The sequence below is a fragment of the Syngnathus acus genome, chromosome 5 (genome assembly GCF_901709675.1).
Source record: "Syngnathus acus chromosome 5, fSynAcu1.2, whole genome shotgun sequence".
Classification (NCBI taxonomy): domain Eukaryota; kingdom Metazoa; phylum Chordata; class Actinopteri; order Syngnathiformes; family Syngnathidae; genus Syngnathus; species Syngnathus acus.
Genome location: NC_051091.1, coordinates 4,043,672 through 4,071,450, shown reverse-complemented (window position 1 = coordinate 4,071,450; position 27,779 = coordinate 4,043,672). Strand labels below are relative to the sequence as shown.

The 27,779-nt window shown below is 43.2% G+C and overlaps 4 protein-coding genes across 10 annotated transcripts; all 4 read left to right on the top strand.

Annotated features, from left to right (window-relative positions):
* Positions 1-433: 433 nt before the first annotated feature.
* mbd1b (methyl-CpG binding domain protein 1b) lies at positions 434-6,769 on the top strand. Of its 4 annotated transcripts, none has more exons than XM_037252008.1 (17): positions 434-545; positions 1,053-1,525; positions 1,807-1,947; positions 2,021-2,156; positions 2,234-2,484; positions 2,637-2,719; positions 2,848-2,888; positions 3,177-3,305; positions 3,377-3,457; positions 3,607-3,627; positions 3,720-3,809; positions 4,116-4,277; positions 4,358-4,537; positions 4,647-4,715; positions 4,798-4,872; positions 5,121-5,210; positions 5,284-6,769. In XM_037252008.1, exons 2-17 carry the CDS (start codon positions 1,212-1,214, stop codon positions 5,752-5,754), a joined length of 2,334 nt encoding a protein of 777 aa, XP_037107903.1. In that variant the 5' UTR covers positions 434-545; positions 1,053-1,211; the 3' UTR covers positions 5,755-6,769. The 4 variants fall into 4 exon arrangements, with proteins under 4 accessions (XP_037107903.1, XP_037107902.1, XP_037107905.1 ...); XM_037252007.1 differs by having other exon boundaries at positions 3,717-3,809; XM_037252010.1 differs by lacking the exon at positions 4,116-4,277.
* Positions 6,770-7,936: 1,167 nt separating this feature from the next.
* ccdc120 (coiled-coil domain containing 120) lies at positions 7,937-18,415 on the top strand. The gene is made up of 11 exons (XM_037251763.1): positions 7,937-8,197; positions 12,607-12,735; positions 12,810-12,912; positions 13,268-13,398; positions 14,025-14,120; positions 14,179-14,305; positions 14,417-14,476; positions 14,572-14,725; positions 14,840-14,941; positions 15,232-16,242; positions 16,436-18,415. The coding sequence occupies exons 3-11, from the start codon at positions 12,861-12,863 to the stop codon at positions 16,530-16,532; spliced, it is 1,830 nt and encodes a 609-aa protein (XP_037107658.1). The 5' UTR covers positions 7,937-8,197; positions 12,607-12,735; positions 12,810-12,860; the 3' UTR covers positions 16,533-18,415.
* Positions 18,416-19,135: 720 nt separating this feature from the next.
* LOC119123009 (SRSF protein kinase 2-like) lies at positions 19,136-24,530 on the top strand. 4 transcript variants are annotated; one of them, XM_037251765.1, is made up of 15 exons: positions 19,136-19,339; positions 20,027-20,283; positions 20,364-20,472; positions 20,639-20,726; positions 20,796-20,883; positions 20,958-21,064; positions 21,131-21,296; positions 21,655-21,680; positions 21,776-21,832; positions 21,926-22,259; positions 23,040-23,137; positions 23,399-23,506; positions 23,579-23,648; positions 23,757-23,849; positions 24,025-24,530. In XM_037251765.1, the coding sequence occupies exons 2-15, from the start codon at positions 20,040-20,042 to the stop codon at positions 24,210-24,212; spliced, it is 1,776 nt and encodes a 591-aa protein (XP_037107660.1). In that variant the 5' UTR covers positions 19,136-19,339; positions 20,027-20,039; the 3' UTR covers positions 24,213-24,530. The 4 variants fall into 4 exon arrangements, with proteins under 4 accessions (XP_037107660.1, XP_037107659.1, XP_037107662.1 ...); XM_037251764.1 differs by having other exon boundaries at positions 20,024-20,283; XM_037251767.1 differs by having other exon boundaries at positions 19,144-19,267.
* A 95-nt stretch (positions 24,531-24,625) lies between these two features.
* Positions 24,626-27,606, top strand: comtb (catechol-O-methyltransferase b). Its single transcript, XM_037251768.1, has 6 exons — positions 24,626-24,738; positions 25,569-25,737; positions 26,098-26,215; positions 26,341-26,534; positions 26,607-26,738; positions 26,818-27,606. Exons 2-6 carry the CDS (start codon positions 25,570-25,572, stop codon positions 26,995-26,997), a joined length of 792 nt encoding a protein of 263 aa, XP_037107663.1. The 5' UTR covers positions 24,626-24,738; position 25,569; the 3' UTR covers positions 26,998-27,606.
* Positions 27,607-27,779: the final 173 nt, after the last annotated feature.

Genomic DNA, 27,779 nt, shown 5'->3' with positions numbered 1-27,779 from the left:
ACTTATCAAACGTCACTTGGACGAATAGAGGTTGAATGAAAATATCAATTGTATAAAAGAAAATTAAATGCATCTTCTGTGCTTCATCGGATGCAAAGATGATGCATGTTTGGTGCATGCTACTAGCACAACATGCAGCCAAGTGAAACTCACGTTTGACCAATCAAAGGCTGCTGACCGAGTCCATTGACAAAGAGTACTTCAGCGAATTGAAGATTCACCCCACTCCCCTTTGTTTAACGACCTCGTTTCACGACACAAACCTATTGGCTTCATTATAACGCATTTTTACCACGTAGATCCCCCAGCACATTAATGACGCAATACAAAATATAATAATTAACACAAACGTTGTCACCAGGTATAAATCTGAGTGTGTTTCAATAAACTTTTCTGCTGACCATTATCATCTTCGGTTGCCTCTTTGGTCCTACCGTAGCTTCCGTCGGTGCCAGCTACATGCTACTAGCTAGGTTAGCACCTGGCAGAGTACAACGGCATCGTGGTGATGTCTTGTCAGTTAGATAGAGAATATAACCGTAGAGGTATGTGATTTTACTGACCCATTAAACCGACTAACGCGCATTGATCGGTAGCACTCAAAATCTAGTGTGGTTGAGAATCGTGGCATTTCTTCAACGCGACCATGACGTTAGCCTTAGCTTTCGTGTTAGCGTACAACGCGCTTCTTATACCTGGTTTACCCAGCGCCGACTGGCATACAAAATGTATTATTTGGTGTGTCTCCGAATGAAGCCATTAATAGCAATTAAGCTACAGAATTTAGACCTCTTCGATTAGAAGATCGTCTACCGTTATCTAAATAAATTTGTGGCAAATTTGCCGCCCATCGTTTCTCATGACTCAACATAAGTAAACAGCAAGTCATTAGAGCCTACTTAAAATATTCACTAATATTTTTGTAATGCATTAAATGCTTACATCTAGCATCTCATTCACGCCTCACCCGATGCTATGATCTAAAATTTGATCCGTAATAGCCATAACGTTCTTGTGCTTAATTACGACATGTCTTGATACCTCTCGTCCAGTTCTAGAGGCCACAGACGACCCTGAAGGATGCGAGATGGTGTGATGAACGAAGTCGACATCAAATAAAATGAAAGTATATAAATAGTTTGGACAAACTCAGGCATCCCCTCAAAACAGCCTTGTCTGTTTTGGGCTTGCTCTTTTCAACTGCTGCACCAATGGACGAGGAACCCCTGCAGCCTTCCGGGAATAAAGAAGATGCGGGACAAAACACAGAGAAGACAAGTGAAGTAGAGGATGCACATGAACATCATACATCAGGAAGCACCATGCCAGATCATGTAGGGGAAGAACAAAGAGAGGAGATTCAGATGGAGGAAGAAAAGCCCACGATTGGCTGTCCTCCCACTGACTGGTTAGAGCCGCTGGAAGACGATGAACAAGGTGATAATGATGACGAAAGCCTCGCAGGAGAAAGTGAAAAGAGTCACAGTGTAAAAGACAGTGAGAGTGTTAAAAAGACTCTCAATAGGTAAGTTCAGTTATATTTTCATGCCATCTGCTTTTCATTCAGTTTTGCAGAGATGTAGAAAATCTATTGAAATGTAACGTTTAAAAACGTAATGAAAAGGCAAATAAGCTGTTTTCATCAATAGTACATGTAGTTTTATTTGACAAAGGTTTTGAATTCGTTCACGTTAGTTTCTAGATATACTTTTTATGATGTGATTATAAGTGATTTCTTTGAATGATAATTTTAACCTTATGTTACAAACTGTAAAAACACATTATAGCTTGTTTTCTGTACTTTAGGATTTTTCAATCTCGACGCAAGCGTACACATCCCGATGAGGGATGGTTTGATTTCCCTGAACTTGGAGAGGGTTGGAAACGCAAAGAGGTTATTCGACAATCTGGTTCTAGTGTTGGCCAAATGGATGTCTATTACCTCAGGTAATAACTTCTTGACCACTTAGAAAATAATGCTGTGATCGGGATAACTGTCATCACTTTTTGCAATTCACAGTCCTCAAGGTTATCGGGTGAGAAGCAGAGTTGAGCTGATGACTTTGCTTGATGGAGTCCAAGACGTTTCAAACTTTGACTACAAGGCAGGGAAGTTCTGTAACGGCATAGTAAAACAAACCCGAGGCAGACGGAAGGTATTGTCGTTTTTTTTATTAAATATCAATATACATTTAAAATGCCGTGTTTAAAATTTCGCTTTTTGAACCACCAGAAGAAGATACGGGAGCGGTCCTCCTCAGAGTCCAGCTGGATGGAGAGAGGAGACGGGGCGGATACTCCGGACTCCCAACCCAAGCGCCCGTCTAACATTTGGGCCAAATCTTACATCTCTAATGAGAAGACCCACGAATCTCCGAGCAATGAACCCATTGTGCCCAGTATTAAAATTAAATTCCGTCTGCCGTCCACATCCAAATCGCACCTCTCCATAAAAGGACAACCTGGGCCAGACGATAAAACATTGTGAGTTCACTGTTTGAAATCGAATCTCAACTATTTCCACGCAACACTAGCGAAGAACCTTTTTGCACTTTTACCGCCACTGCTACTTCTATGACTGCCCTAATAAACTCAAGAAAGAACAGCAGAACTATGGATGTTCTATTTTTCAACAGATTGTGTTCCAAATGCGGTCTGTCCTTCATTGGCACGTGGTACGACAGACAACGAAAGAGACCCTCCTGTCCTTCATGTTGGGGTATGTCCGTCAATTTGTATCATTCAGAATGAGAAAAAGAGTATCTTGAAGTAATTGCTCTGGGAAGTAAAATCCTTCTCGTTCTTAAGTATTGACTCACTCTGGACGTTTCTTTTTCAAATCCTCAGCTTCAAAGACAATAGAACATCCGTTGATTCGTTTGCGGAAGGTAATGTCGTGTCGACACACTGTTTGCATGACACTTATTGGTTTATGTTGCTTCTGGCTGTCTCTTAATTCACCAAAAAGACATGAAATTTGTCACACTTTCTGCAAGAATCATATTTCATTGACTACGTATGCAAGTAATTAAATATCATTTTCCATTATAGCTAAATAAAAATAAAAAAATAGTAAATTGGTTGCAACTTCTCACAGCAAAATTTGACATTGGTGAGATGATACAGAGTAACATGTCATAACTGCAATTCTAATCTCGTGTTTACACCTCCTGCAGTGGATTCCTTGTGGGCAGTGTGTGGGATGTTACATGACTGTAGACTGTGGCCAGTGTGCCAACTGCAAGAGCCCAGAGAGCCGAAAGCGCATTTGCAGAATGCGCAAATGTCTCTGTCCAATTCGCAAAGTAAGTAAACGGCAGCACAGCAATTCGTAGCAGACGTCACAATTTCCCAAATGATCTTCCCTTCTGTTTAGCCTTCAGAAACAGAAAGTGTCAGCCCGAAGATGCCAGAAAACCACATTTCCGAATTACTGGATGACAACATGAGTTTGCAGGTGATTGTTTTGTTTTCACAAAATGCTTGCAGAAGCATTTGGACAATGTTTGAGTTTTTATGTTTGATGAGTAAGACCTCTACAATGGACGATGTCCCGAGGGTTTTTGAAGGAAGCAAATAATGAGATACATTTGATGTATTTTGCAGGAGGAACCTACAGACTCTCAGGTACTAATTACAGTTATGTAAAATAAATTACATTGGAGGGAAGGCGTGATCCATGTTCTATTCATTCATTTGTTTTGTTATTCCTGCAGCAGCCAGAGGTAAAAAGCAGTGAAACCGAGAACCTTTCGTCCAACATGGACTTTGAGGACGACGATGACTACTCGACAGATGATGATGATGATGTGAGTGGTGTGTGTTGGTTTCCTTTCTTTTGCCAGTAAAAGCAATAATGAAGAAATTTCTGGACGAATATTTCACGATACTGAAAAGTTTCAGGCGGGGGTGGGCATTGTAGACTGCATTTCTGTGATCAATCATGAGGAAAAAAGTTCTCAAATTTTTTTTAAAAAGAACCTCTGGGAAAATCTCTGCTTGTTCAGAACTCTCAACTCAATGTTGAGCAGAAAAATGCAGCCTGGAGGAGCTTTTCTGGTTGGAGCCAAGTAGTGCACTCCATTTGAAATACGTGTACGTGTCCATATTCTCAGTGGCATAGGAAGCGGAAACGGCGTGCCTGCGGAGAATGCAACGCGTGCCTCTGCAGGAAGGACTGCGGCACATGCGATTTTTGCGTTGACAAACCCAAGTTTGGCGGCAGCAACAAAAAGCGTCAGAAGTGTCGCCTCCGACAGTGTCAGAGACAGGCAATGGTACAAGGCTGCCAGTCCTCATGCTGCCTACTTGCTCCACTCTACTGACTTGACAAGGTTGCATTGGTTTCTTTCTGCAGAGGCACCTGCTCCCCTTCCAGATGTCTCAAGGTGATTATAGGTCGGATGATCCATCACTACCAGGCAGGCCAAGGCCTCACTACACGTACAGTCGAAAGACAAATTTACAAGAACTAAAGAGGAGTAAGTTGCCACCAGGCTGCTGGGACTTCAGTGACGAGGACGACGACTTTCAAGATGTTAGTTTACTCTTTTTGTAGTGTGGTTTTTTCTTCAACTGTTATTTAAATATTGATTTTTTTTTTAAATACTTGAGACAGAAATGCTTTCATAGTGTTCTCTTTGTAGATTAGCTGGAGCTCCGAACCCTCAAGCAGTCACACACACGACATTAACTTAATGGACAAAACTAAGCAGGTTTGATAATTGGCAGATTTCACATGCTTATGACACCACAAGGGAACATCATGACAAATGACATAATCCTTTGCGTCCCTAGTTAAATCGTTCCATTTTGGAGGATCAAGAATTGGCTAAAAGGGACGGACCCCAAAGCAACAATAAAGCCTCTCAAGTAAGTTGGCTGCTATTATGTTATTGGACAGATTGTGTCACAATGAATTGAACAAGTTAATTTTTTTTTGGGGGGGGATTAATTTCTTTAAACACAATTAAAAAAAAAAAGGTGTTTAAGTAAATTTCCCATACTCCGTCCTGATTGCCATGCAACCACATTCTAGAGTTTTAAACACTATTGTGAAATCTACTGAGACGAGTTCTTGTGATGCACGATCCATTTTCTGTATTTTCGTCTTTTTGCAGGACCAGCAAAACCCAAGGAATGAAGTCAAGTCTCACCTTGAGACAGATTGTCCGAGGCCCGCTGAAGAGGAGGATAATGAGTTGCCTATGGTAAGCGTTTAATGAAAAGATAATATTATCATTCTGTTTGTGGTTTATACTGAGTTCCTTTCTCATCTCACAGATCACACAAATCTTCAGTTTGGCCGACAATCCAGCTGAAATAGCGGAGGACAGTGATAACCAGCTTTTGAATCTGCTCACTTCTTTGCGCTGCACCTCACTGCCGATCCTCTGGTATGCAATCATGGCCAAAGGCCCGCAGATTCAGATCGTCCAGTGTTCCAAACAGTCCAACTTGTCTGACACCATTGTGCTGATCGACCCGGGCTTCCTCTATCAGGTCACCGTGCAAAAGCAGCCACTTTTACCCACCCACTCGCTGTACCGCAAATTCCCGCAGAAGTTGACCTCTTCGACCAAAGTAGTCAGTTTGCTTTTGGGCCTGGAGAAATACACCCTATGCCAAGGCTTGCCACTCAAAGGGCCGTTATCCAGCCACACCCCCGTCACATTAGAACGGGCCTCCACGTGCGAGTTCTTGGTGAAGAAAAACGTGAACATCTGCTTTTACTGTAAACTGCTTTGTGATTGACGATGTTGAACTTGACACTGAGAATGAAAGTGGGTCCAAGGCAGAGAGCACTGCTGCGCCAGGTATTTCTTCTCAGTACACTGACACTCTGCAGATTGAACTGTGAGTAGTACCATTGAAGGATCACCAAAGGCATTCCAAAATCCCGCAATTAATTTTTTTTGGCCCCATTAAAGGATGATGAATTTTGCCAAATGCGCTCAGGCTTATAGTTTAGGTCGTCTTGTGGTTGTTCAACATGTACTTGAGGAATCATGTAGGACTTCACATCTTTTACCTCACACTGGCTGTCCTTGGCCAAGTTGAACCCTCAGTAAGAAAGATGTCCCATGGCCACGCCCACTTTTATTCCATGTTTATCGTGCCACTGCCCTATTTAACCAACGGCCTGCATATTGGTTTAATAATCGATTGGTTCAGTCATCTCAGATAACCTGGATTTGATGAAGTACCCCTGGTAATTATATATATATTTTTTTTTCGACTAATCATCTCTGACAAGGTTATGTGGGTTTTGGGCATTGGTTAAACACGATAAGTTTTGGTTACATCAGTTTGTAGATATTGTTCCAATAATATTTCCATTAAAATTGCATGATCATCTCCACGCTTAGGTTTTTTAGGATGATGGGCCACAGATTGTAATCACATGATAAAGAAATCTAGAGGTCACCCCCATCAAATGTGACAAATTTCTCATTTCAACAAAAGTGTCATCGAGGCAGTAATGGCACAGGGAAATGTTTGTCATGTTTGTCACAATCATCACTTAAATTGATTTTATTCAGAATGAATGAGAAACCTTAATGGAACATGAATTATGTTAAGCTACTCATTGATTTCTTTCGTGCAGTGGTCCTTACCTCCTAGGTATTGTCTTTTGTATGATTCCAAAAATGAAAGCTGACACCAAGGGTTTACTCCACATCCGTTGTAGAAGTTAGCTGGGTCATCAATGTTGCTATGCAAAATGTTAAAATCTATTCGCACAATAAAATTATTATATTTTGAGTTTTATGCAGCGTTTGCTTTAAAGCCATATTGTGGAAATATTTTAATATGGACCAATTTTAATTATGGGTGTTATTTCATTGACCAGGTGTACCTAATGGTGTGGCCCTTCGAGTAGATGTATTGTACAATTGTCTGACAGATATATCTGTTAATCCTTTTGATCCGTGATCCAAAATCCAGAATGGCAAAATCCTCCTGTGGCTAAATTAGAATAAAACCGGGCTCCATTTTTTCCTCTTGCAACCCCAAGGACCATGAAAACATTACTGGTGTCTCACAGTCATAGAATCCAATGGCAAGACATACAAATGAAAATTTGAGTAGATTAAAATGCTTTATTACAAAAATACAATGTAGTGTCGAATTTGTTTCTATGATTACTTCCAATAGTGATGGCAAAGAGTGAACAAACAAGACAGTATCTATAATCCATTGAACACCAGTGATGGAAGCGTTGTTCGTTTTTTTAGGTCACGCCACACAGTTGTTGCTAGGCAGACTTTATGGAGCTCAATCATAAATGTTCAACAATTTCTGTTTCAATTTCCTGTGGTATGTTTTTTTCCCCCTGTCTTTGTAATTTCCAATCTCAGCCCTTTAAATATGCCAACAATAGCCTGCAATATAAAATTAGTTACACTTGGATGTCTTCGTGTTTTGTACCAGATTCTACAATGTATTAAATTTTGGACAAGGAAACTATTTAATATCTGAAAGGTGTTGAACGCCTCAATGTGCTCCAATGGAGATGAATTACATTTGATTTTGAAAAATGTAAACACCTTTTGCTGACGACGACCAGCACTTGCATTGTATGTTTTTTGAATGTTGAACGGATGTTGAAATTTAGAATTTTCTTGGTTCTTGGCTGGGAAACACTGGACTTGTAAAGAAAGAAGAAAAAGAGCGCCATCTAGTCGACACGATAGGAATTGCCACTGGCTTTCCCTGATCTTCTTGTGGCTTGTGAGTGTATCGCGAAATGCCAGCAACAAGCACCGGCGTGGATTTTCGACACAATTTTTATTCATTTAATCGTTTATTTAGTTTTATTTTAATTTGGTTAATTTTGAAGAAAGAAGCAGCCAGGGGTACTCGTTTGGATTCCATCGGGGGCGTGCTGCATGTGGGCGGGGTTTAGCGCTCTTGTTTCCGGAGGTTGCTCCAGTCAGTCGGTTCAGCTCAGCTGGGATGCGGACCGCTCTGTACTGGCGTTCGGGTCCTAGAGGTGTCGGTCGTTAAACTGCTCGCGGGAATCACAATTTGGACGCGGAGCTACCATGAACGAGCCGGTTCGGACGCGTGGTGCGTGCCGTTAAAGATTCTTCGCTTGTGGGAGAAAGAAGAGGATGTCGTGTCCGTCAGCAATGATTCTCGTTCCCGGCTTGAGAACCACGGAGTCCTCCCAAGGCATCGGTCATGCTCTCCGGTAAGACGTGTTTCTTCTTCAAAGTGTAACACTAATTTAACATAAAGATAAGATCAATAAATGCAAAAATATTGTCTCCATCATTGAGAGTCGCAGTATATGAAGGTGTTTTTTTTTTTAATTTTATTAATCGTGTGTGTGTGTGATACTGCCGTCTGCGGCTATGCAGATGCACGTCCGTGGATTCTGCCTCACACGTCCGAGACGCCACTTTAAATGCAATGTATGTGAATGATAAAAAAAAAAAAAAGAACCCAAATGTTATTTTCACCAATGCTTTGCTTTGAACACATGGCCGCTGTGAATGTTTGCATGAGTGAGTGGGTCATTTTGGGCAACACATGTCGTGGATTGCAAGCACATCTAAATGAATTAACGCGTGCAGGCTCACAGGAGAAGAAATGCGTGTCATGCTTCCCCCTGTTGCTGAGTTGTTATGGAGCGAAATACAGACAGACGGGCATGTTTCTGCGTTTTTATGGATGCTATTGCTGCTTTCTCACATGCATGAGTGTGAAGGCCTATCATTAAGAGATTCCTCAACAAGGATGTCTGGAAAAAAACAAGACTGTGAGGGTCAGTCGATGCCTGCAGGGGGATTCTCTGCGAGTGTCCCTCTTGCAGTGTTTGCAAAACAACCCTTCTGGAAAGTAATGACTGTTGTGTCGGCTGTTGTTGTATTTACCTAATGGGATGTTACACCTTTCCCAAAGAGACATGCTTTATTTGATTTATTGCAGCCTTTCATCCTGATCTCCTTAACACATGCTGCTGTGTTTGTTTTTCTTCTCTGGTCTCATGTCCACCCATCTGCTTCGCAATGAGCCACTCCCTCTTACACCACTTTGTGTGTTTCTATCAAACATCACAGGGGAGTGGATGCTGACCCAGATCACTCTACATTTTGCAGTTGAGTTCAGGACATGAGTCTTTATTTTGCCCTTAAGACACTGAGTGAAAACATTCCAAAATCTGGTCTGGGTGGAAGCTTCTAGGCCTTTTTTTTTTCTTTCCCAAGCTCGGATTTAAGAAGATAAGCCTTGTGAGTACAAGGAATCAGGTCTCAGGGCGCATCTACATTTGTGAATGTGGGTGACACATTTCTTCCTGAATTAGATCAAAATTCTTGCTAATATGATTAGCGCTCGCAGATGGCTGCGACTACACCGTGTGCGGTTTTGAAGTCTTACATCAACAAAGTAGATCACAGGCACAGTAGAACATAAAAATGTGGACTACACACCGGTTTGGGTCGAGGTGTTTGAGAGCAAAGGGAAAATGTATCGAAATAATCCCCTCCGACGTTTGAGCCACATTCCTTTCCTTATTACTCCCCCCACCTTGGCTTAGCAGAATCCAGGTGGATAGCCATCTCGATTCATTTCACTCCTAGCAATTGTGTCAAATGTGCAAAGGTGAGTGTCAAGGCCAGAGATGAGAAATCACCTTTATTGGAGTCGGTCAGTCGAAGCTAAGCTGCCCTGCTTTATGCTGATAAATATGTAATGAATCAGTATTTCAAGGAAATGGAACGCTGAAGCTAGTCTTGTTTCTGTCACTGATGGTGAAGTGCTTCACCACTTCTGTGCAGGCAAGTGGAGGTTCAATTCTCACTCGGTGATGGTGTGAATCGGAGTGTGAATAGTTCTTAGTGTGTTCTGCCTTCTACTGGGCGTCATCTGGGAGACTCCAGCAACCCTGAACATGAGAAGCAGTACAGAAAAATACATTGATGGATGGTTTTCAAACCTTTGACGACAAACACCGGAACACAGTTCTGTTGGACTTGCAACTGAGTCGCATGCACGTGCAGACAGAAGTCACATGTCTTCTGCTTATCAAATATATGAGGCCCGCTGGAGAGGATACGGACGGGGCCACGGTCGGGACACGTTATCATGACTGGTCACATCTGTAGCCTGAGACAGTTGGACAAGAAGGAGAAGTTCCCTCGTCTGAGTGGGAACGTATATTTGTAACCTTGTCCGCTTACTGTGTGTATGTTCACAACAGCAGCAGCTGTGTCAACATGGCCGACCTCACCTGTGGCTATTGTCGCTCAGCGCTAACAATCAGCGAACAAGCACGTTGTGAGTCCCAACAGCAGATGCACAGATGATAAAGATTATTTTGACCAAAGCACAAGTGTGTTTGTTATCTTTTGTCCAGTCATCCGGAAAGCGAGGTCACTGACTCACTGTCTCTTTTGTGGTTTGATGCAGTTGAGGTCAAGGCCCTTTCACATCACACTAATTCGAGTAAACCATTTTGAAACTTGCCGGCCATAATGACAAGGAGAGCGCATCTTCCTGATTGTTTCACTCCGGGCGCCGCTTGAAAGTGGCTCCGCCTTTTGTCCAGGTGGCGTAGCTTCCTCAAATGCATCTAACCACTTGATTTTTGACCAAAAGATTAGAGAAACACATTTTTTTTTTCAAAAGCATTGTGATCATGGCTAGAGAGATTTTTTTTTCTCAGTTGTAACTTAGCTTTCCACAGAGTGTTGCGGTCTCAGCAGTGAGAAGCAGAGAAAAAAGGAGAACATCTGAACGTTGTCGGATTTGAAGCTACGTCGTGGGCCTCGGCGTTTGGCCCGGCAGACTTGAATGTTAAACTCCTTGTTGATTTGCATTCGTGTGATGCGAGCGGCACAGAGGAAGCTCGCTGGCGTCGCACAGCTCATGTTTTAACCAACGTAGCCCCTGCCCAACCCCCCTCCCACCCAGCCCAGTCCATGCAAAACAAAACACGTGTTCCATAATCGCCTCGCATTCATATCTGCGCTGTTCATATGGCTCTCCATCTTCCCTTTGATGCAGCTCCCAGTTTATCTGATCCCTCCTGCCGGCACTCCCGCAGGCTGCTCCGAGGAATGCGATGCAGTCCCGTGTTTTTTTTTTCTACCTGTATCTTCGCGTGCATCTGCACACCAGATGTTTCAAGATTTTGCGCTGTACATCCTCAGGTGCGTTTGTCTGATCCCGTGGCAGTTCTTGTTGCTTTTTGTTTTTGTGGGACAGCAATTTGGAATGCATATTTGATTTCACACAATCTAACAAAAAAAAGAACACATCATGGATTTGAATGATTCTTGCCTTCGACGTTTTGGTGCTTCGGTAGATTCATTGTAACAGGTGTGTTACGGGACGGTCATTACAATCCATTTGGTGTTTTACAACCATTTGGACAAGCCGAGGAGCTCAACAATTTCGGTTTAATTCACGTGAAAGCTTGAAGTTTAATGCTGCTGAGCTGAACTTTTCTAAAAATGGAGTGCAGTGTTGTACCTCGCGATGTCGTATGAAAATGTTTTGGTTTCCAGACTAAGCAGACATAAAAAAAAAAAAAGAAGTCTCATCAACACCATTTGGCAACCATCCAAGAAGATGATCTCTACCAAATGGTCAATTCTGTCTTCTCAGGGAGTTTGTTGCTTTTTACATGTACGAGACAAAAGCACACAACAGTTACGAGCTCAGGTCCCCGGACAGGAGCCGGTGCAAAGTATTTCAACTATGTGTGCACACAAAGCACACTTCACTCACTGTTGTTTGAAGCAGGGGAACAAAACACGACATCTCGCTTAACTCAAAAAGCGGGTCGAGCTCGCTTCTTTCAGCAGATAGACGTTTCGCCTTAAAAGATGTCATGCTGATGGGAGCAACGTTAAAGGGGGGGGGGGTGATTTTGATTCAGCCCTCAAGGCTTGCCATCCCGATTCGCTAACTGACGAAAGCATTTCATGATTTATTCGGCTGACGAGCAGACAGCGGGATGCCTCTTTCTTTCTGGTTGTGATTTGCGAAGATTGTTGAGGGAGTGGATTTTGGCAGAAAAAGAACTGAGACTATTTTTGGAGGTCTTTTAGCCTTTGATGGGAATAAACCTCTGCTATGGGAGGACATGTTAGTCATCAGTTTGTGCCAAATCAAGCACATTTGTAATGAAAAGTGATTTCGGTTGAGTCGACCGCTAGTGAACTAAACCCCGTTTAAAGCGAGTTTTTGTTTCTCTGTCACGGTAGCATCACTGAACACTTGTGGCATTTACTATTTTTGCACATCACACACAATGGGATTTGTCTGAATACATTATTAACCATACTTCTCCCATTTCACATCCTCTTTGCAAATTAATGGCTTGTTAATGAATTCACTGTGGTAATTTTAGACTCCTACTTTCATACTGTGCCTCGAGCCACGAGAACTTTGCCTTTTTAAAATTTCTTAAGCTTCAAACCAAGGCTGGTGATTCATTTTTAGGTAATGGGGCATTATGTTAAGTGTCAGATGAGTAGATTTGCTGATTCAGATTCTGTGTGCTTGTTTAAGTGGGACAAATATTGCAGCATAGCAAGACAGTCACATTAGCTTGATTTCAAATCCAAATTTCTTCCACATCTTTCGAAGGGTTCTGTCGTAAGCTCCAAATCAGAATCGCTGTCTCCCGATGCTCCGTTTGAACGAGGGGACCCGAAAACCATCCCCCGCTGACCAGTGACTCGACACCTCAGGGCAGCGCATGGCTGACCCAACAAGGTCAGTGGGCAAAATCAGCTCACATCTGGACTTCAGCTGCATGTCGAATTGCAACCTGCTTTTCTCATCATCAGGTGAGGCTGTGGCCGGGAGCGTGAATTGTCAAGACCCCGCAATTAAATCACATGGAGGTCAAAGGCCATCTGATTACATCCATGGGTTTGGTGGGCGCTCCGGGTGAGTAATGACTTGCAAAGAGTCCCCGCAGACTTTGGCGTAAAATGCGCACACCTTCATGTCTAGGCAAGTCCACAAAGGCCTGGAGGAATTTTTCAGCCAGTGTTTTTTCGAACAGTCCAACTGAGTGAAAACAAAAGTGCTTGTCTCAGTGGAACCACCAACTGGAACAACATCTGCAAGTGTGAAGGCCTTTTGTTCACGCAGCTGTCACACTCTTTGTGTGTGACTGGCAGCAGACAACCCCAATATACGTACATCCACCTATTGTAAAAGTGTAAATCCAACCTGACATGATGACTTTAATAATGATTGGGACTTTCTCAAGCTTGATGATGCGCAATGTGTTGCGTAGATGTTCAAGTGTGCCACGATGGCAAGCTGCAGGCTGAGCGGGTTGCGGTTCTGCAAGAGAGGAAGCAGGCCCTGGAGGCTCTGCTGAGCACTCGCGTGGAGGAGCTCAAACTTGTTTGTTTCCAGGAAGCGGTGAGTGCAAAGTCCAGCTTGAAAACACACAACGCCTTTGAGATTTAATGAGAACTATTATACACAGCAACTCAAAAAGTTGCAAGCATTTCTTCTCAAACAATGCTCGGTGAAATAAATTCATGCGTATAACATTTTGGAGACATTTGACCTTCACTTTAGGAGGAACAGTGTGTCGTTAATATTTGCACATTGTATCAGTGTAATAACGCAAAAATGGGGACAGACAACGGAGCAACCCAGACCGATGCATCATCACAATCTCCCTCCAAATTATTAAGCGTAGATATCATATCCCGTCATCGAAAGCTGTCTCCACATAATGCCCTCGGCTGTTTTTTCACAGCCTTTTAACACATCCGTGTGTTTAGAGTGACTCACCGCACTCCATTTTGACTTCCTTTCGTGTCACGCTAATTAGAAGTTTCGACGCCGCTCACTGTTATCGTCGTAGGTGTAATTTATGGCCAAAACGTCAGTTAAGCCATAACTGCTCAGAGCCCTGAAGCATTAAAAGGACCCTTTTATAGCAACTTCAAGTAATCTCTTAAGTGGTGTCCTTTTAGAAAATCTTCGGACCTTGTAGGCCAGTGAGAGGGATTTCAGCTAATTGATTTCCTCCGCAGGAGCTGACTGGGAAGTTGCCACAGGCGTTCCCCCTGGAGACAGGGGAGAAACCCCCAACGGTGCAACGCAGAACTGGCCCGCCTCCCAGGACAGATGTAAGTCAACAGCTTTGCCGTTTGTACTCCAGTCCTAACGCAAGTGATTATGCTCCAGCTGCAAGATGAAGCGGCCCAAAGAAGGCAGGTGAAAGCCATCTTCACCGGTGCTCTGTACAGACACACAGAGTCGGACAGAAACATCCCAAATAGCAAGAGGACGGTCCATCGGGGATGTCACACAGGTAGGTAATGCGTTCTCGAAACAAAATACAATAAAAGCTTTATTTATACATTCAAATTCAGTTCAGATGAGGTTTTGGCTAAGGTTTACGTTGGTATGCTTTGACTTCCAGAGGACGGTGTCATGTCAGAGAGCGCAAGCTCCATGTCCGATTCAACGTCACATGACAATGGTATGGTCTCAATTTTCAAATCGAATTCACAGGTTGAAATTCGAATGCGCACCACCTTGATTTGATCCGCCCTTCTTTGTATTTTCTCTCCCAAGAGTCGTCTCCCGGCGTGGCTGCCGATCAGCGCTCTTTGTCCCAGCCTCGGCTCACTGTCGGCAGCCCCGACCACAGGATCAGCAGGAAACTTTCTCCAGTAGAGATTTACTATGAAATGAGAACACGGCGCAATTCTGTCACAAGCTCTGTCAGGTACCTTTTGCTTCATGTGTGTTTGTAAACTCCTAACTTCAGTTTATTTCCCCTTATTTAAATTTAGTCCATTCTCTACAACTCATGGCTTCTTTTTGATTGTATCTTCCACAGTCCAACTCACTCTTTACCAAGAAGTGCATCTAATGTTGAAGGCAGAAGTGTTCCAGCGACGCCACTTTTGGCCCGAACGGCACCAATCAGTGTTCATGTCAGGTAATGTTTTTCCTCCAGGTTCAGGAGGAGCGAGCATTTCGTCACCAGCGGGGTTTTTTTTTGTCTTTTAGGAAGTCTGCCGCCAAGTCTATAGAAATTTAACAACTGAGGGTTAAACAATGGGGGCAACATTTACAAGTCATATTCACATGGAGATGTAGAAATGTAAATAAAAGAATCGTACTTCTATTGAATGCGTAAATACAAAGACTTTCTGGCGTCAAAGTTTCTTAAAGTCATTTGGAGGATTTAAAAAGCTCTCAGCTTTACGTCAACCTTCATTATTTTAGGTCCGAGGTGTCGGGGAGCAACGGGTCGAAGCAGTGGTCCGGCAGTCCAGATGTGCCCTATATGATCCCACTCGCCCAGGAGGGCTCCTCCTCGGACCGTAGAAGCGGCCTTTACAACTCCAGAGCCAGACGCAGTAACAGCTCGGAGGCCCTTCTGGATCGGTCCAGCCTTCCGGACGACCCGGCGCCCAGAAATGGGATGCACCCTAAAGGAGGGCCCTACAAGAGTTCGGAAACGCTGACGGATGGGAAACTACGGCACATTCACTTGAGCAGCCCCGAAAAACACGTGGACGGATCTGGGGAGCAGGCCAAAATGCGCCTGTCCATGGGGGCCAGGGGGGTGGGCTACAATGAGCTGCTGATGGACTACATCTGGGGAAAGCAGCAAAGGATGCAAGTGCAACACAACCTCTTCCAGTCCACAGGCAGGATCTGGCAGGACTTACCCTCTCACTGTTCCTCCACTGGAGGAGTTACTCCCCATGCAAACGGTTTCTCCCATTCTCAGGTGCACCTCCCGAGCGCCGCGCCTCCTTACAGCCCCGTGGTTGGTCGAGGGTCTCAAGCTGACATGCGCAGGGTCAAGGTCACCAGAACCAAATCTTGTGGACCCTTTATCCCCTTGCAGCAAAACGCTCAGGATGCCATCCTGTTGTCACACCTTCCTGCCGCCGGTACCACCACGTCCTCCATCCCCAACCTCCTCCCCTACCAGACGGAACTCTCCGGGCCTGCTTTCAGTCGAAGAGCCCCGCAATTCTCCCTCCCGACCCCCGAGGACTCAACGAGAAGCCTCCACAAAGCCTTGGCTCTGGAAGGCCTCCGAGACTGGTACCTTCGTAACGCCCTTGGATATCCCCCTAAGAGCCACGAAGCAGGCGTTTCACGACTGTCACACCCCCACCCTCTAGCAATCCCGGCCCAGTCTGCTCAAGGTGAAGCGAGTAACCCCCACAGGCCTCAAATGTCCCAGTCAGCCAGCTTTCATGGGCACCCGCTGCATGGCAGGTCAGTATTGCTGTCTTTGCACTATCAGTTTGCGGCTTGCATTACTCTCGCGTGGTCGATCCATCTGCTGTGATTGATGTCTCCTACGCTTCGCCGGAGGAGACATCTTTTTCACAAAACAAAACAGCATCCAGATCCAGCACGTTCCTGCCTACTTTGTGTGGAGTTTTGATGCGTGTTGCCTCCCCAACAGGTCAATGGAGCTGTCCCTCTATCAGGAGACTCCTCACTCACAGACACAAGAAGGGGCCCCGAAGGAGCCCAACGCAGACCCGGGCACCCTTGTCTGAGGCAATGGAACACACACACACACACACACACACGTGCACACACACATGCAAAATACCAAGCATTGACTCCAAGTACAGACCACTTGCTACAATGTGAGTTCAACAGGGAAACAAAACATGGCAACCTCAGCAGAAAAACGACTAACAAACGACAGCAGCAGTACGGTGTGAGAAGCTTTGTCAAGCCTGATGTCGCTGAACCCAGAACTCCCAAAGGAGGTGAGCGTTTACTAATATGGTCAAGCTGCACTACTTCATGGTACCTTCACAATTTCCTCAATAATAACACAGAGAAGTCTCCCAAGATATTCATTTTTTTTCTATACGTTGAAATCACTATTTTGTATCTCCCGAGTTCGAAAAAAGTTATATTGAAGAGATAATATATTGCTCAATATACAAGTATTATAACATGCCAGTGAACATGTGTTTGTGGATAATATAAAAAAAAAACCTCAATCTTCATCTGTAATTAATTCTACAACCATTCCAATTTGTCAATGTTGATACCCAAAAGTTGAAGAAAGTAGCAGATGGGAGTGCCTCCATGTTTTTAATAGAGCAAAATTTCTACTGACCCGTACCGCTTGTAATTTAGCCTCTATGAATTGAATCGAGTCAAGCAGTTCACGATGTCACTAAAATGTGGGGAATTTGGAACAATGTCATAGATGTATTTTCAAACAAAGCTGAGGGCTGTTGTGAGATCTACTGTACTACAGTAGCATTTGTACTGTATGACAAGAACGTGCGTTGCTTTCTTCAGTTTAAAGGGGATGTGGCTGTCATACAGCGCACTTTATGAACATCTTAAGCCTTAAATTCCCTTTGATTTGCTACCATGAGAGATGTCGGGCTGCAATGTTGACAGTCATCATCAGCCTGTCTGTAAATAGTGTGGGATGGATTGCGTTGAGAACTTACAAGATGTTTTACTCCCTTACTAACAATAAGATTTTTATTTTTATTTTTTTTAAACTAACCACATGTAACCAACCCCGCTTCCACGTTTAATCAATTTGATTCTCTGTGAAGAAAAACAAGTGAGTCTGGTGGCATGAAGAGAATAGGGCTGCTGTTGTTCAGAGTGACTGAGTGAGCAGGTCTCACGCCAGAAAATGTTTTGCGAGTTCATCTCTGCAGATTTGTATATGCAATGATTTAGCATTTTGACTTGTTATTTTACATCACCTCTTGTTGTTGTCTGAAAACAAAAGAAATCGGATTATATTCCATTACATGTATTTCTTAGTCTTTTGATCATTCTGCCACATAAACCTCAGAAAATGTGAGTATCAGATAATCTTGTAATTAATTTGATGTAAACAGAACCAAGCATATTTTTGGGCGTAATTACTTAGTTGCCATTTATGATCTATGGACTCATTTGAATGTAATTTTTTTGTTTGATACTGTATGTTGATAATATTTCCTACTCTGGTAAAAAAAAAAAAAAAAATGTCGCACCATGTTGATTTAATGTTCTACTGTACACAGCTATACAGTTTTCTGAAAAGACCAAATGTCTGTGCACTGGGACTTGAAATTTATTTTTCTTAGAGTTGAGAAAAATGCTATGAATTTAGCTCAAGAGCAAAATTGACTGATAGTATATTCATAAACTTGACCACTTTGTAGCAACCTACTGTAGCGTGTTCTCATCCGTCAGTGTGGGAATTCATGTGTTAGAAGCATCATATTCCGCAGACTTGCTAATGTTCAAGTCTCTTTTTAAAAATATATATTTAAATACCACTGTTCCACCCCCTTTTATTAGCAGGTCTATGAAATCAGGCTCAATAGGCCTTCCCTATACTGTATGTACCCGTATGTATGAAATTGTGCATTCATTCTACTACAATAAAGTTTCATGTTGCAATCAATAGTTTTGCATCACAGGATGAGTCACGTAACACGAATTTCTGTGAAGGTCAACTCAATATTCTGACTTTTCTCAAGTCTGTGTATTATTGTTAAAGTGGCATAGCAGCTTAACAGTCATCAGGGCTAAATGTAATGTGTAAATATATTTGAATCTACAATAATTTCCTGTTCAACAAGTCCGAAATTGTAATAAAACAAGAAAGAATCAATGAAGGCAATGAATTTCAAAAGCGTTTTAGCGCCTCTAGAGTTTGGTTTTGGCAAATAGGCTTACGCCTCAAAAAATGTGGTTTTGATAGCGTGAGCGACATCTTGTGGATGGTACTTTTTCTTTCATACCGGCATCCAAGGCTGTCACTAGGTTTTGTGGACAGGAGGTATTTGGCTGATAAACGTTCCAGAATAACATTTATTGTCAATCATTAAATTAAAAATTAGTTAATTACTGTACTATTCAAGTAAATATTTCAATAATATCGGGTGCCTTTGAATATATTTGCACATCCAGATGCGAATTTACCCTGTTCAACTCTTGGCTTTTTTTTCATGTATAAATGTAAATATTCTATTGTGACTATTGTATATCTGCTTCAACTTATCAAGTCTGTGACTGCACTTTAAAATGTTCCCCCCCCCCCACACAGCTGTCATATTGCACTACTGTGTATGCCATTTGCACATGTACATGCCTTGCCTCGCAAAATGCTGTTTCCAGTATAGATTTCCAAGGGCAGTCTGTTGTTGTAGCAGCAACCATGCAGCAACACGGCATGCACGTCAAGTGCTTGGCTATTCCTGGACTGAGTGTTGGCAGTCCCACCAGAGAGAGGGCCAGAGCATACGAGACCGAGGTACTGTGTATGGCTAACTTTGTGCACCGTGCTTATTACGGGAAGATTATAACGGAATATATCAGACACCAAGTAAGTACGTTTCTGAATTTATTTAGTAGGAATGAGTGACCTTGGTGCCACTTGTTCATTGGTGTGCTGTCTGTATATGGATGGGAAATGGCTCGCACTTTTAGCTCACCATTGGATACACTTTATATGGTTGAAAAAAAATGTATTCTGAATCTTGTTTTTCCTACAACAACAAGTCACTAAAAATGAATCTAACAACATTTGGAACAGTTTGGTTTCACTTTGGACGCTATTTGACTGGCTAAAAATACATGTTGAGCATTCACTGACTGCATGGCTCATTGGAAATGTCACTACAAAGACTCATCCAGTGACACAAACAAGCTACCTCAAGTGATTTATAAACACATATGTGCACTGTTGTAAAAAGACCTCAAGAAACTACTGCTTTCTCAATATGGAGCGCAAGGGGCAGACAATATAAGGAGAAAAGCAGGGGCCTTAAAATTGAACCCTGTGGAATCCCTTAAGACATAGTTCTGTCTACCAGATAGAAACAGGACATAAAGCATCTTTTCAAAGTAAATGAATTCATGAATAAGGTTACGCAGTAAAGTGTAACTGTAAAGTAGGTTGAATAAATATCTTCAGAATGCACCTCATGTCCACGTTTGAAGAAATTGACAATAAAGCAGACTTTGACTTTATTCGACGGCTCTAAGTGTCACTGTCATCTGGACTCAGCAGGCTCCTGTTAAAAATGTCCACATCCTATGCTGCCACTCTATCAGCCCTTGTTACCGCCACCTCCCCTGAGCGACAAATACAACTAAACGTGAGCGCTCATTCCGCCCCTGAGCCCTCGACCTCACCCGGGAGTCCGAAATCGATTCCCCCAGCCAGTCCAGCTCCTCCACGTTGTCATCCAGTTGAAGCTCATCCTGGCCCGCCGGAGTTTGCGGGATCATATGACGAACAGGAGAACCCGTCAGATTATGGGATCGGTAGACAACACGCCAGCACCAAACCTTGACCACCCTGGTTAGACCTTCAGTTTTCATTTACAAGACACTTTGTGTTGCAGGTGGTTATTATCCTGTAGAGGTTGGAGAGATTTTTGAGGACCGATACCAGGTGGTCAAAAAGTTGGGATGGGGTCACTTTTCCACGGTGTGGCTCTGCTGGGATATGGTGTAAGTATGGATAGTGGAAATGTTTTGGTAAATATATAGAAAATACAATTCCATGGGAATCTAGAATGGGAGGTAGACATTCCCATTATGGGAATTTATGGAAATGAACTGGGAATTAAAGGTAGTTTAACAATAAGGCACAAACATTTTGTTTCTTCTCATGCAGGAGAAGGCACTTTGTCGCTCTCAAGGTGGTGAAAAGTGCTCCGATGTTTACAGAGACAGCCATGGATGAGATCAAACTTCTCAAATGTGTCAGTGAGCTCAGTTCCAGTATGCTTCAATTGCTATTTGCTCGAGTTGAATATATTTTTGGCTATCAGGTGAGGGACAGTGACCCCAGAGATCCTAAACGTCAGACAATTGTGCACCTCATCGATGATTTCAGGATCTCAGGAGTGAACGGAGAGCGTATCCTTACTCTGCGTCTAGCCCGAAACAAAACTACTCTATGATATCAAGTGATGTCCTTAATTGCTCGCAAGATGTCTGCATGGTCCTGGAGGTGCTGGGCCACCAACTCCTGAGGTGGATCGTCAAATCCAACTACACTGGTCTTCCGCTTCCTTGTGTCAAAAGCATCATCAGACAGGTGACTAAATTGAGATTTTCTGAATAAATACTCTATTCCTCTAACTTTTCATCATCCTTACTGTAGGTTCTGCAAGGTTTAGAATACTTGCACACAAAGTGCAAGATCATACACACAGACATCAAGCCGGAGAACATCCTCTTGCGGGTGGACGATGTTTACGTACAGAAACTGGCAGCTGACACCAAACTGTGGCAACTGCCCGATTCCGCCGTATTGACCAGCGAACCAAGTTAGTGATGAGGCTTTAAATGTTTGAGTTAGTGATTTTACAGCGCACAGCATTTATTCAAATCCGATAAAGGGAGTAATGTTTCAATTTAGTCACAAAGGAGTTTTTTGTGGCTCTTGTGTGAGAAGTTAGAAGTTTTTAAAAAACATGCCAGTAAAAACCGGAGTGTGGGACTTTGGAGATGTCCACACTAAGGATATTGGATTCACAGCCATTTGTGTTTCCTGTTTATAGATCGTATCCAACTCGAGGACAATTAGTGTAGTATTCATTAAACTGCATCAAAGTTGACTGTCCTGCCGAGTGGACCTTCTTAAAAATTGTTCACATTATGAGTTTTATTTTCTTTCCTCTCCAGAGAGCTCAACTGCCAAACAAAAAAAGGTGTGTATATTGAACCATTTATTTAACATTTACATATGTCTGAAAATATATTGCATGAGTCATCAATTTGAATTTTTTTTTCACCCCCCCGTTAGAGTTTGTCCAAATTAATGGGAAGGTTGACGGGGGTTTTCCAAAACATTGGGAATTGGGTAAGTGTTATGTTGTGCTTTGGGGAACTTTGAATTGTGTGTGTGGAGGGGGCTGCATGCAAAAGGTTGGCGTGCAACTTCTTCTCTTTGCAGTCTAGCAAGGCTTCAAGGTCGCATCTAAAACGCCTGAGGTGGACAGAGAGGAAGCAGCGAGCCAAGGCGAATACATCCGACCAAAGTCAAAAACCACCTCACGATGGCCTATATGATGTTACAACTCCGTCTGGCACCTGTCAAACATTGCTCCCGGACTCTGATGTCACATTAAGGAGACAGACCATGCTCTTGTCCGACAGGCTGGACTCGCCTGAGCTCAGTCACAGAAACTTCTCCTCTTCGTTGCCAGACATCACCAAAGATGCCCCCTTTTCTGCATCCAGATCTTTATTTTTACACCAGATGCCAGACAAACAACTCTCTCCTCATGGTCAGTATTTGCAATTCTTGAATAATCATAAAGAATGACCAACATAACTGACAAACTGGATTTAATTTGAATTAAAAAAATAATAAACAAACAAAAAATGAGCAAACAAAAATTTAGAGCATGATTACGCACAATCTATTGTGTTCCTTACCAAGTGCTATACCAGTTTAGGGCCACAAGGAGGCGTATTTTCATTGCAGTGTACTGTACCTGTATCTAAGACGCTGCAAGTGGAACTAACAAGCCTGTGGGTGAGGTGGGCCTGGTTAGTTTACACCACAGGTGTCAAAGTCAAGGCCCAGGGGCAAGATACGGCCCATCACATCATTTTATGTGGCCCGCGAAGACAAATTGTGCATCAAATTCGTGTCATTACTAGAATTGCAGATTGTCTTCACTTTTACATCTTTTTTTTTTTAATATTTAACCAGTTTTTACTCATCTGATTTGTTTGTTTTGTAGCTTTTACTGTATATAATATGAAGTGCTCATACATTTATTTGGGTTGACAGTCATAATGGCCCTCCGAAAGAAGCTATGACTACAATGCAGCCCGTGAAAAAAATGAGTTTGACACCCCTGGTTTACACAGAATAAGAGTGAGACTCCTGAGCCCGGTGCATCTGTTTTTACCATTGGTCTGTTATCAAACCTTATCAAAGTTGGGGAAAATGCAAACACACAAGGACAAAGTTCAATCGTGGGAATCCAGATAAGCAAAACCGGAACACTCCAAGTGAGTGTAATCAGTGACATCCTTGACCTTTTTTTCCTTCTTAGGAAACAATGACTGTGAGGGGCCTCTTGACCTTCTACTGCCACATAACGCGGACAAGATGCTTGTTAAAATTGCTGACCTGGGCAATGCTTGCTGGGTGGTGAGTGATAGAACAATCAGAGAAGAATCTATTATATTGGCGGTATCATACAGCATTTTTGGTCAAGTCAAGTGCAGTAGTAGGGCTTCCATACTATGTGTTTTGGTTGAATCGATTGTAACAAGCCATAAATGAAAGCATGAGTAAGAGGGTATTGATAACATCTGGAGAGAAAACACTCACCATTGCCGATTACAATCCAGGCATTGATGACTGAACTCTTGACTGACTAAATGTTGTGCAATCCATGGGGTCCCGTAGTACAAACACTTTTCTGAGGACATCCAGACATGTCAATACCGCTCAGTGGAGGTCCTGATTGGTGCTGACTACAGCACCCCGGCTGACATTTGGAGCACTGGCTGCATGGTGAGAAGGGCAACAGTCAACTTCAGCGCATAAATATTGTCATAGACACCCACCGATGTGTGTTTTGTTTAGGCTTTCGAGCTCGCAACGGGGGACTATCTGTTTGACCCCCAGTCAGGGACCGCATTCTCCCGTGAAGAAGGTCGGCTTTGTTAGCTTTGAAATAATGATTAGAATAATAAGACCACAACACTTTATTATTCCATATATCGAGCAGTAATAGATTATAATGTTGTGGCTGTCATTTTAGATCATATTGCACACATCATCGAGCTGCTGGGACCTCTTCCATCCAAGTTGGCCCTTTCGGGGAAGAAATCCAAAAGATTCTTCAACCAAAAAGGTAAAACATCCGAATGTACGCAAACTTGAACTATCTCAGCTTTGCCCATCAGTCACATGCAATTTCGGGGTGGGTAGGTTAGAAATTCGAGTCGAGACCCCCCCCTTGAATTTTTCCAGGTGAATCTTATCGCGATTCTGCGTGAACTAATGACTCGGTTGTCAACTTCATCCAGGACAACTCAGGCGCATCTCAAAGCTGAAGCCGTGGAGCTTGTTGGAAATTCTGCTGGACAAGTACGAGTGGCCACAGGACGAAGCGACCCGGTTCAGTTCGTTCCTCTTGACCATGTTGCATCTTCAGCCGGAAAAAAGAGCCACAGCGGCCCAATGTCTCAAACACCCGTGGATCACAACAACCTAACTTGACCTCCTTGTTTTGGCCGCGGCCTTTTTCTCTCCCATTCATTGGACTTGGAGGACTTTATTGTACAAATCTGGTGCTGGCATCATGTGCAAAGCCTTTGTGCCTTTTCCCATCAGGCGATTTGCATATTCACGGCAGTTCCATTGGATTCAGACAGAATGACCCTTAAGTTTGTTTTCTGTTATGTATCCAAAAGGTATACTTTCTAGTTTCATTTTTTTAAAGAACAAATTACATTTGAACTGGCTGACGTTTTGTACAGTACGCCGCTCACTAATAAATCAGTTTGCGCTGAGGAGGAGGAGCTAAATGTAATTTTGTGTGCGGGTTGCTGAACTATGGCGCATTCCTTGCATGGTCACGTTGGAGCTGCCCCCAGAGAAGGGGCGACGGGAGGCTGGAGGAGAAGGGAGGGGAGGGGAGGAGTTAAGTGTGAACGCAAACACACGTCGACATGTCTTGTTATTGACTTTTGCAAGTTTTGCGTGCAGGAGTGAGGCGACACACGGCGTCATCCTGAAACGTAAGTGTGATTTTCTGTTGGCTTAAAAGGTGTGAGTTGTGTTCATCGGGCGTTAGTCAACATCGTGGCACATTAACTGATTCGTGACACCCCGTTAAACTGACCACTCATGTGCATGTAAGAAAAAAAAAAAGAAAAAAAAAAGACAGCACTAAAATTGTAGATTTCTGCCATTTACTTTCAACTCCTTTCTGATGCACAGTCTATGTTTGAAGCCATCTTATTCTCTGTCTGCATGTATGCACTTGAATGGTTACGTCAAGTTGCATCTCATGGGAATTGTACAAGGAAAGGTGAAAGTCCGGTTAGTCCGCCTTTTGTGACACAGCCCCCTAACCCGCAGCCAGTTGCCATGCAACTCAAACCGCAAATCAAAAGGCATTAGCTCAACCGTGGCTCGGCTTTCATAGTCGTTTTTCTGTGCAACTAAGCTGTTGCCTACCATAGCGACACTAAAAAAATAGCTTTGGCATGGACGTATGGGTTTATGATGTTGCTTGTTTTTCCTGTCCCCCATTTCATGTATGTCCAACTTGATATTTTATCCCTGCGTGGTAAAAATACACCAGCACAGGCTGTAAACACTCTCTTCTTATTACAGTTGATATTAAATGATATTCATCATACTGTGTGTGGCTGGAACTTCCAGCCTGGAAGATACTGAAAGAGATAACAGCATCACTGAATAGTAAACACCCATCTCATTAGCCCAATACAAAGGGAGAGCCTAGAGTGAAAGGAGACATGGGAGCTTCTATTTATCTCTATGCAGCTTGTGATTACAGTATTGTATGATTGAGCAGTACTGACCTTTTTTTTTTTGGTTGCAGGATGTGGTGGTTGGTTGCTAGCTGCACTGGCGGAGCAGTTCTACTGTTTTCGCTGTATAAATGGGTGATCCCCTGCACTGTGCAGTATCATGGGGGCCTGGCACTCTTCTGGCATGATGTCATTGTGGAATGGGTACTGGACAAGCTGACCCAGTCCACACGTCCTCAGGTGGGACCTCAGCCACACTCGGAACTGGTGTGAAAGTAGACTCACGTAGCTGAAAAAGTCACAATAATTTAGCCTATAGGCTATAAGATAAGACAACCGAATCAAAGTGGGGGTGGTGGGGGTGATAAAAGACTTAATATTTTTTTTCCATATATTTTGGAATAGCAAATAAAAAGTAGGAGACCCTTAACTAACCATACTTTACTGTTGCATTTTTTTCTGCTTCATTCAAATGCTCATTTGAAAAGTGCAAATTAGCAATTCAAGAATTTGGTTTGGCTGTATTTATATTTGAACAACATCAAAACAAATGGACATAGTTACATTGTGCCTGTCTGTACCGTTTTGATTTTCTCTCAGAGGCTCCTTGCTGCAGTACAAAAAACGGCCACAAGAGGGGATCCTCGAAGCGTGGTTAAAGCCATTGATGACTTCTGCACCCACAATGAGTGGGCCATGAACGTAGGCAACGAGAAAGGTACTGAGATATTGTTTGGGGGAGAAAAAAAAAGATGCTTTTGTTAGATAGCTGAATAAAAAATACTATACATGCTCTCTTATATTGTAGTAATTTTCATGCCCCCCGCCCCATATTTGCCATAGGTTGCATTCTTGACTCTGTGGTGTCCGAGGCCAATCCATCTTGTGTGCTTGAGCTGGGCACCTACTGCGGCTACTCCGCAGTTCGTATCGCCAGTTTGCTGCCACCTCACGCCAAGTTCATTACACTTGAATTTAATCCCGACTATGCCGCTATCGCTCGGCAAGTCATTGCATGGGCGGGTGTTGGTGACAAGGTAAAAGCTTCTGCTGCTTTTCAATAAACAAGCAGTTTGAGGCAGAGATGCACCTGTTTTTTCTTTCTGCAGGTGCAGTTAGTTGAAGGGGATTCTGGTGAATGGATCCCTAAACTGAAGGCGCATTTTGGAGTAAAAACATTTGACTTGGTTTTTTTGGACCACTGGAAGAATCGTTACCTTCTCGACACCAAACTGATGGAGGCAGGTTATTTTCTACTGATGGCGTTTTGACGTTAGCGCCCCGCCCCGCACAGCACTAACTTTGACACTGTTTCCTCAGGAATGCGGCCTCTTGAGGAAAGGGAGTATCCTGCTGGCCGATAACGTTATCTGTCCTGGCACGCCGGACTACCTGGAGTACGTCCGGCACAGCCCGCAGTATAAAAGCCAGTACTTCAAATCTCATCTGGAATATACAAAGGCAGAGGATGGCCTGGAGAAGTCCATTTTCTTAGGGTAGTTTCTGTCCAATTTTTCAAACACCATTTCGTATATGCTGTTAACTACCACTGTCATAGGAAGCCATATAAAAAAAAAAAATGAAAGAATCAAATTGGCGGCACGCTGGACGAATGTTAGCACGTCCGCCTCGCAGTTTATTGGTGCAGGGTTTGATTCCGACTTCGGCCTTTCTGTGTGGAGTTTGCATGTTCTCCCCGTGCCTGGTGGGTTTCCTCCAGGTACCCTGGCTTCCTCCCACATTCCAAAACACATGCAAGGTAGGCAGATTGGCTCCTCCAAATTGCCCGAAGGTGTGAGTGCGAATGGTTGTTCGTCTATGTGTGCCCTGTGATTGTCAGTTCAGGGAGTCCCTCGCCTACTGCGAGAAGTCACCTGGGATAGGCTCCAGCACTCCAGTTTGCAAAGTGGATGGAGGGATGAAACAATCAAATGGAAAACAAGAATTACATCAGTAAGTGTATTCTTCATGTCGTAATCCAGTGATCCTCAAAGTACCACTAGAGGTAGTGGTACACGAAAGTACGCCCAAGTTGTATTTAACTTTAAAGTTCAATATATTTCCCAATGTAGACACTTAACAATAAATACAACTCAAATAGAACACAAATATGAGTCTTTTTTTGCATACAGAAATGCTGGCAGCTGTTCAAAAAAGTTGGTAGCTGACATAGTTGAGATTTAGATTGACAGGTTATGGAATCTAAATTCTGTAATTTGAACTGAAAGAAATGAAAAGTGTTTGAGGCATAAAGCAGGCGTCTTGGCGAGATACTAATGAAT

Excerpts from the sequence above, each read along its gene's own strand:
- mbd1b (XM_037252007.1), top strand. The coding sequence starts at position 1,212 with ATGGACGAGGAACCCCTGCAGCCTTCCGGGAATAAAGAAGATGCGGGA. Across the intron at positions 3,306-3,376 it reads GTCTCTGTCCAATTCGCAAA|CCTTCAGAAACAGAAAGTGT; the intron begins GTAAGTAAACGG and ends CCTTCTGTTTAG. Across the intron at positions 4,873-5,120 it reads GCAACAATAAAGCCTCTCAA|GACCAGCAAAACCCAAGGAA; the intron begins GTAAGTTGGCTG and ends GTCTTTTTGCAG.
- ccdc120 (XM_037251763.1), top strand. The coding sequence starts at position 12,861 with ATGGAGGTCAAAGGCCATCTGATTACATCCATGGGTTTGGTGGGCGCT. Across the intron at positions 14,121-14,178 it reads GCCCGCCTCCCAGGACAGAT|CTGCAAGATGAAGCGGCCCA; the intron begins GTAAGTCAACAG and ends ATTATGCTCCAG. Across the intron at positions 14,942-15,231 it reads CCAATCAGTGTTCATGTCAG|GTCCGAGGTGTCGGGGAGCA; the intron begins GTAATGTTTTTC and ends TCATTATTTTAG.
- LOC119123009 (XM_037251765.1), top strand. The coding sequence starts at position 20,040 with ATGTCCACATCCTATGCTGCCACTCTATCAGCCCTTGTTACCGCCACC. Across the intron at positions 20,284-20,363 it reads CCCGTCAGATTATGGGATCG|GTGGTTATTATCCTGTAGAG; the intron begins GTAGACAACACG and ends TTTGTGTTGCAG. Across the intron at positions 23,138-23,398 it reads TGGGCAATGCTTGCTGGGTG|TACAAACACTTTTCTGAGGA; the intron begins GTGAGTGATAGA and ends GGGGTCCCGTAG.
- comtb (XM_037251768.1), top strand. The coding sequence starts at position 25,570 with ATGTGGTGGTTGGTTGCTAGCTGCACTGGCGGAGCAGTTCTACTGTTT. Across the intron at positions 25,738-26,097 it reads CCCAGTCCACACGTCCTCAG|AGGCTCCTTGCTGCAGTACA; the intron begins GTGGGACCTCAG and ends ATTTTCTCTCAG. Across the intron at positions 26,216-26,340 it reads GAACGTAGGCAACGAGAAAG|GTTGCATTCTTGACTCTGTG; the intron begins GTACTGAGATAT and ends TATTTGCCATAG.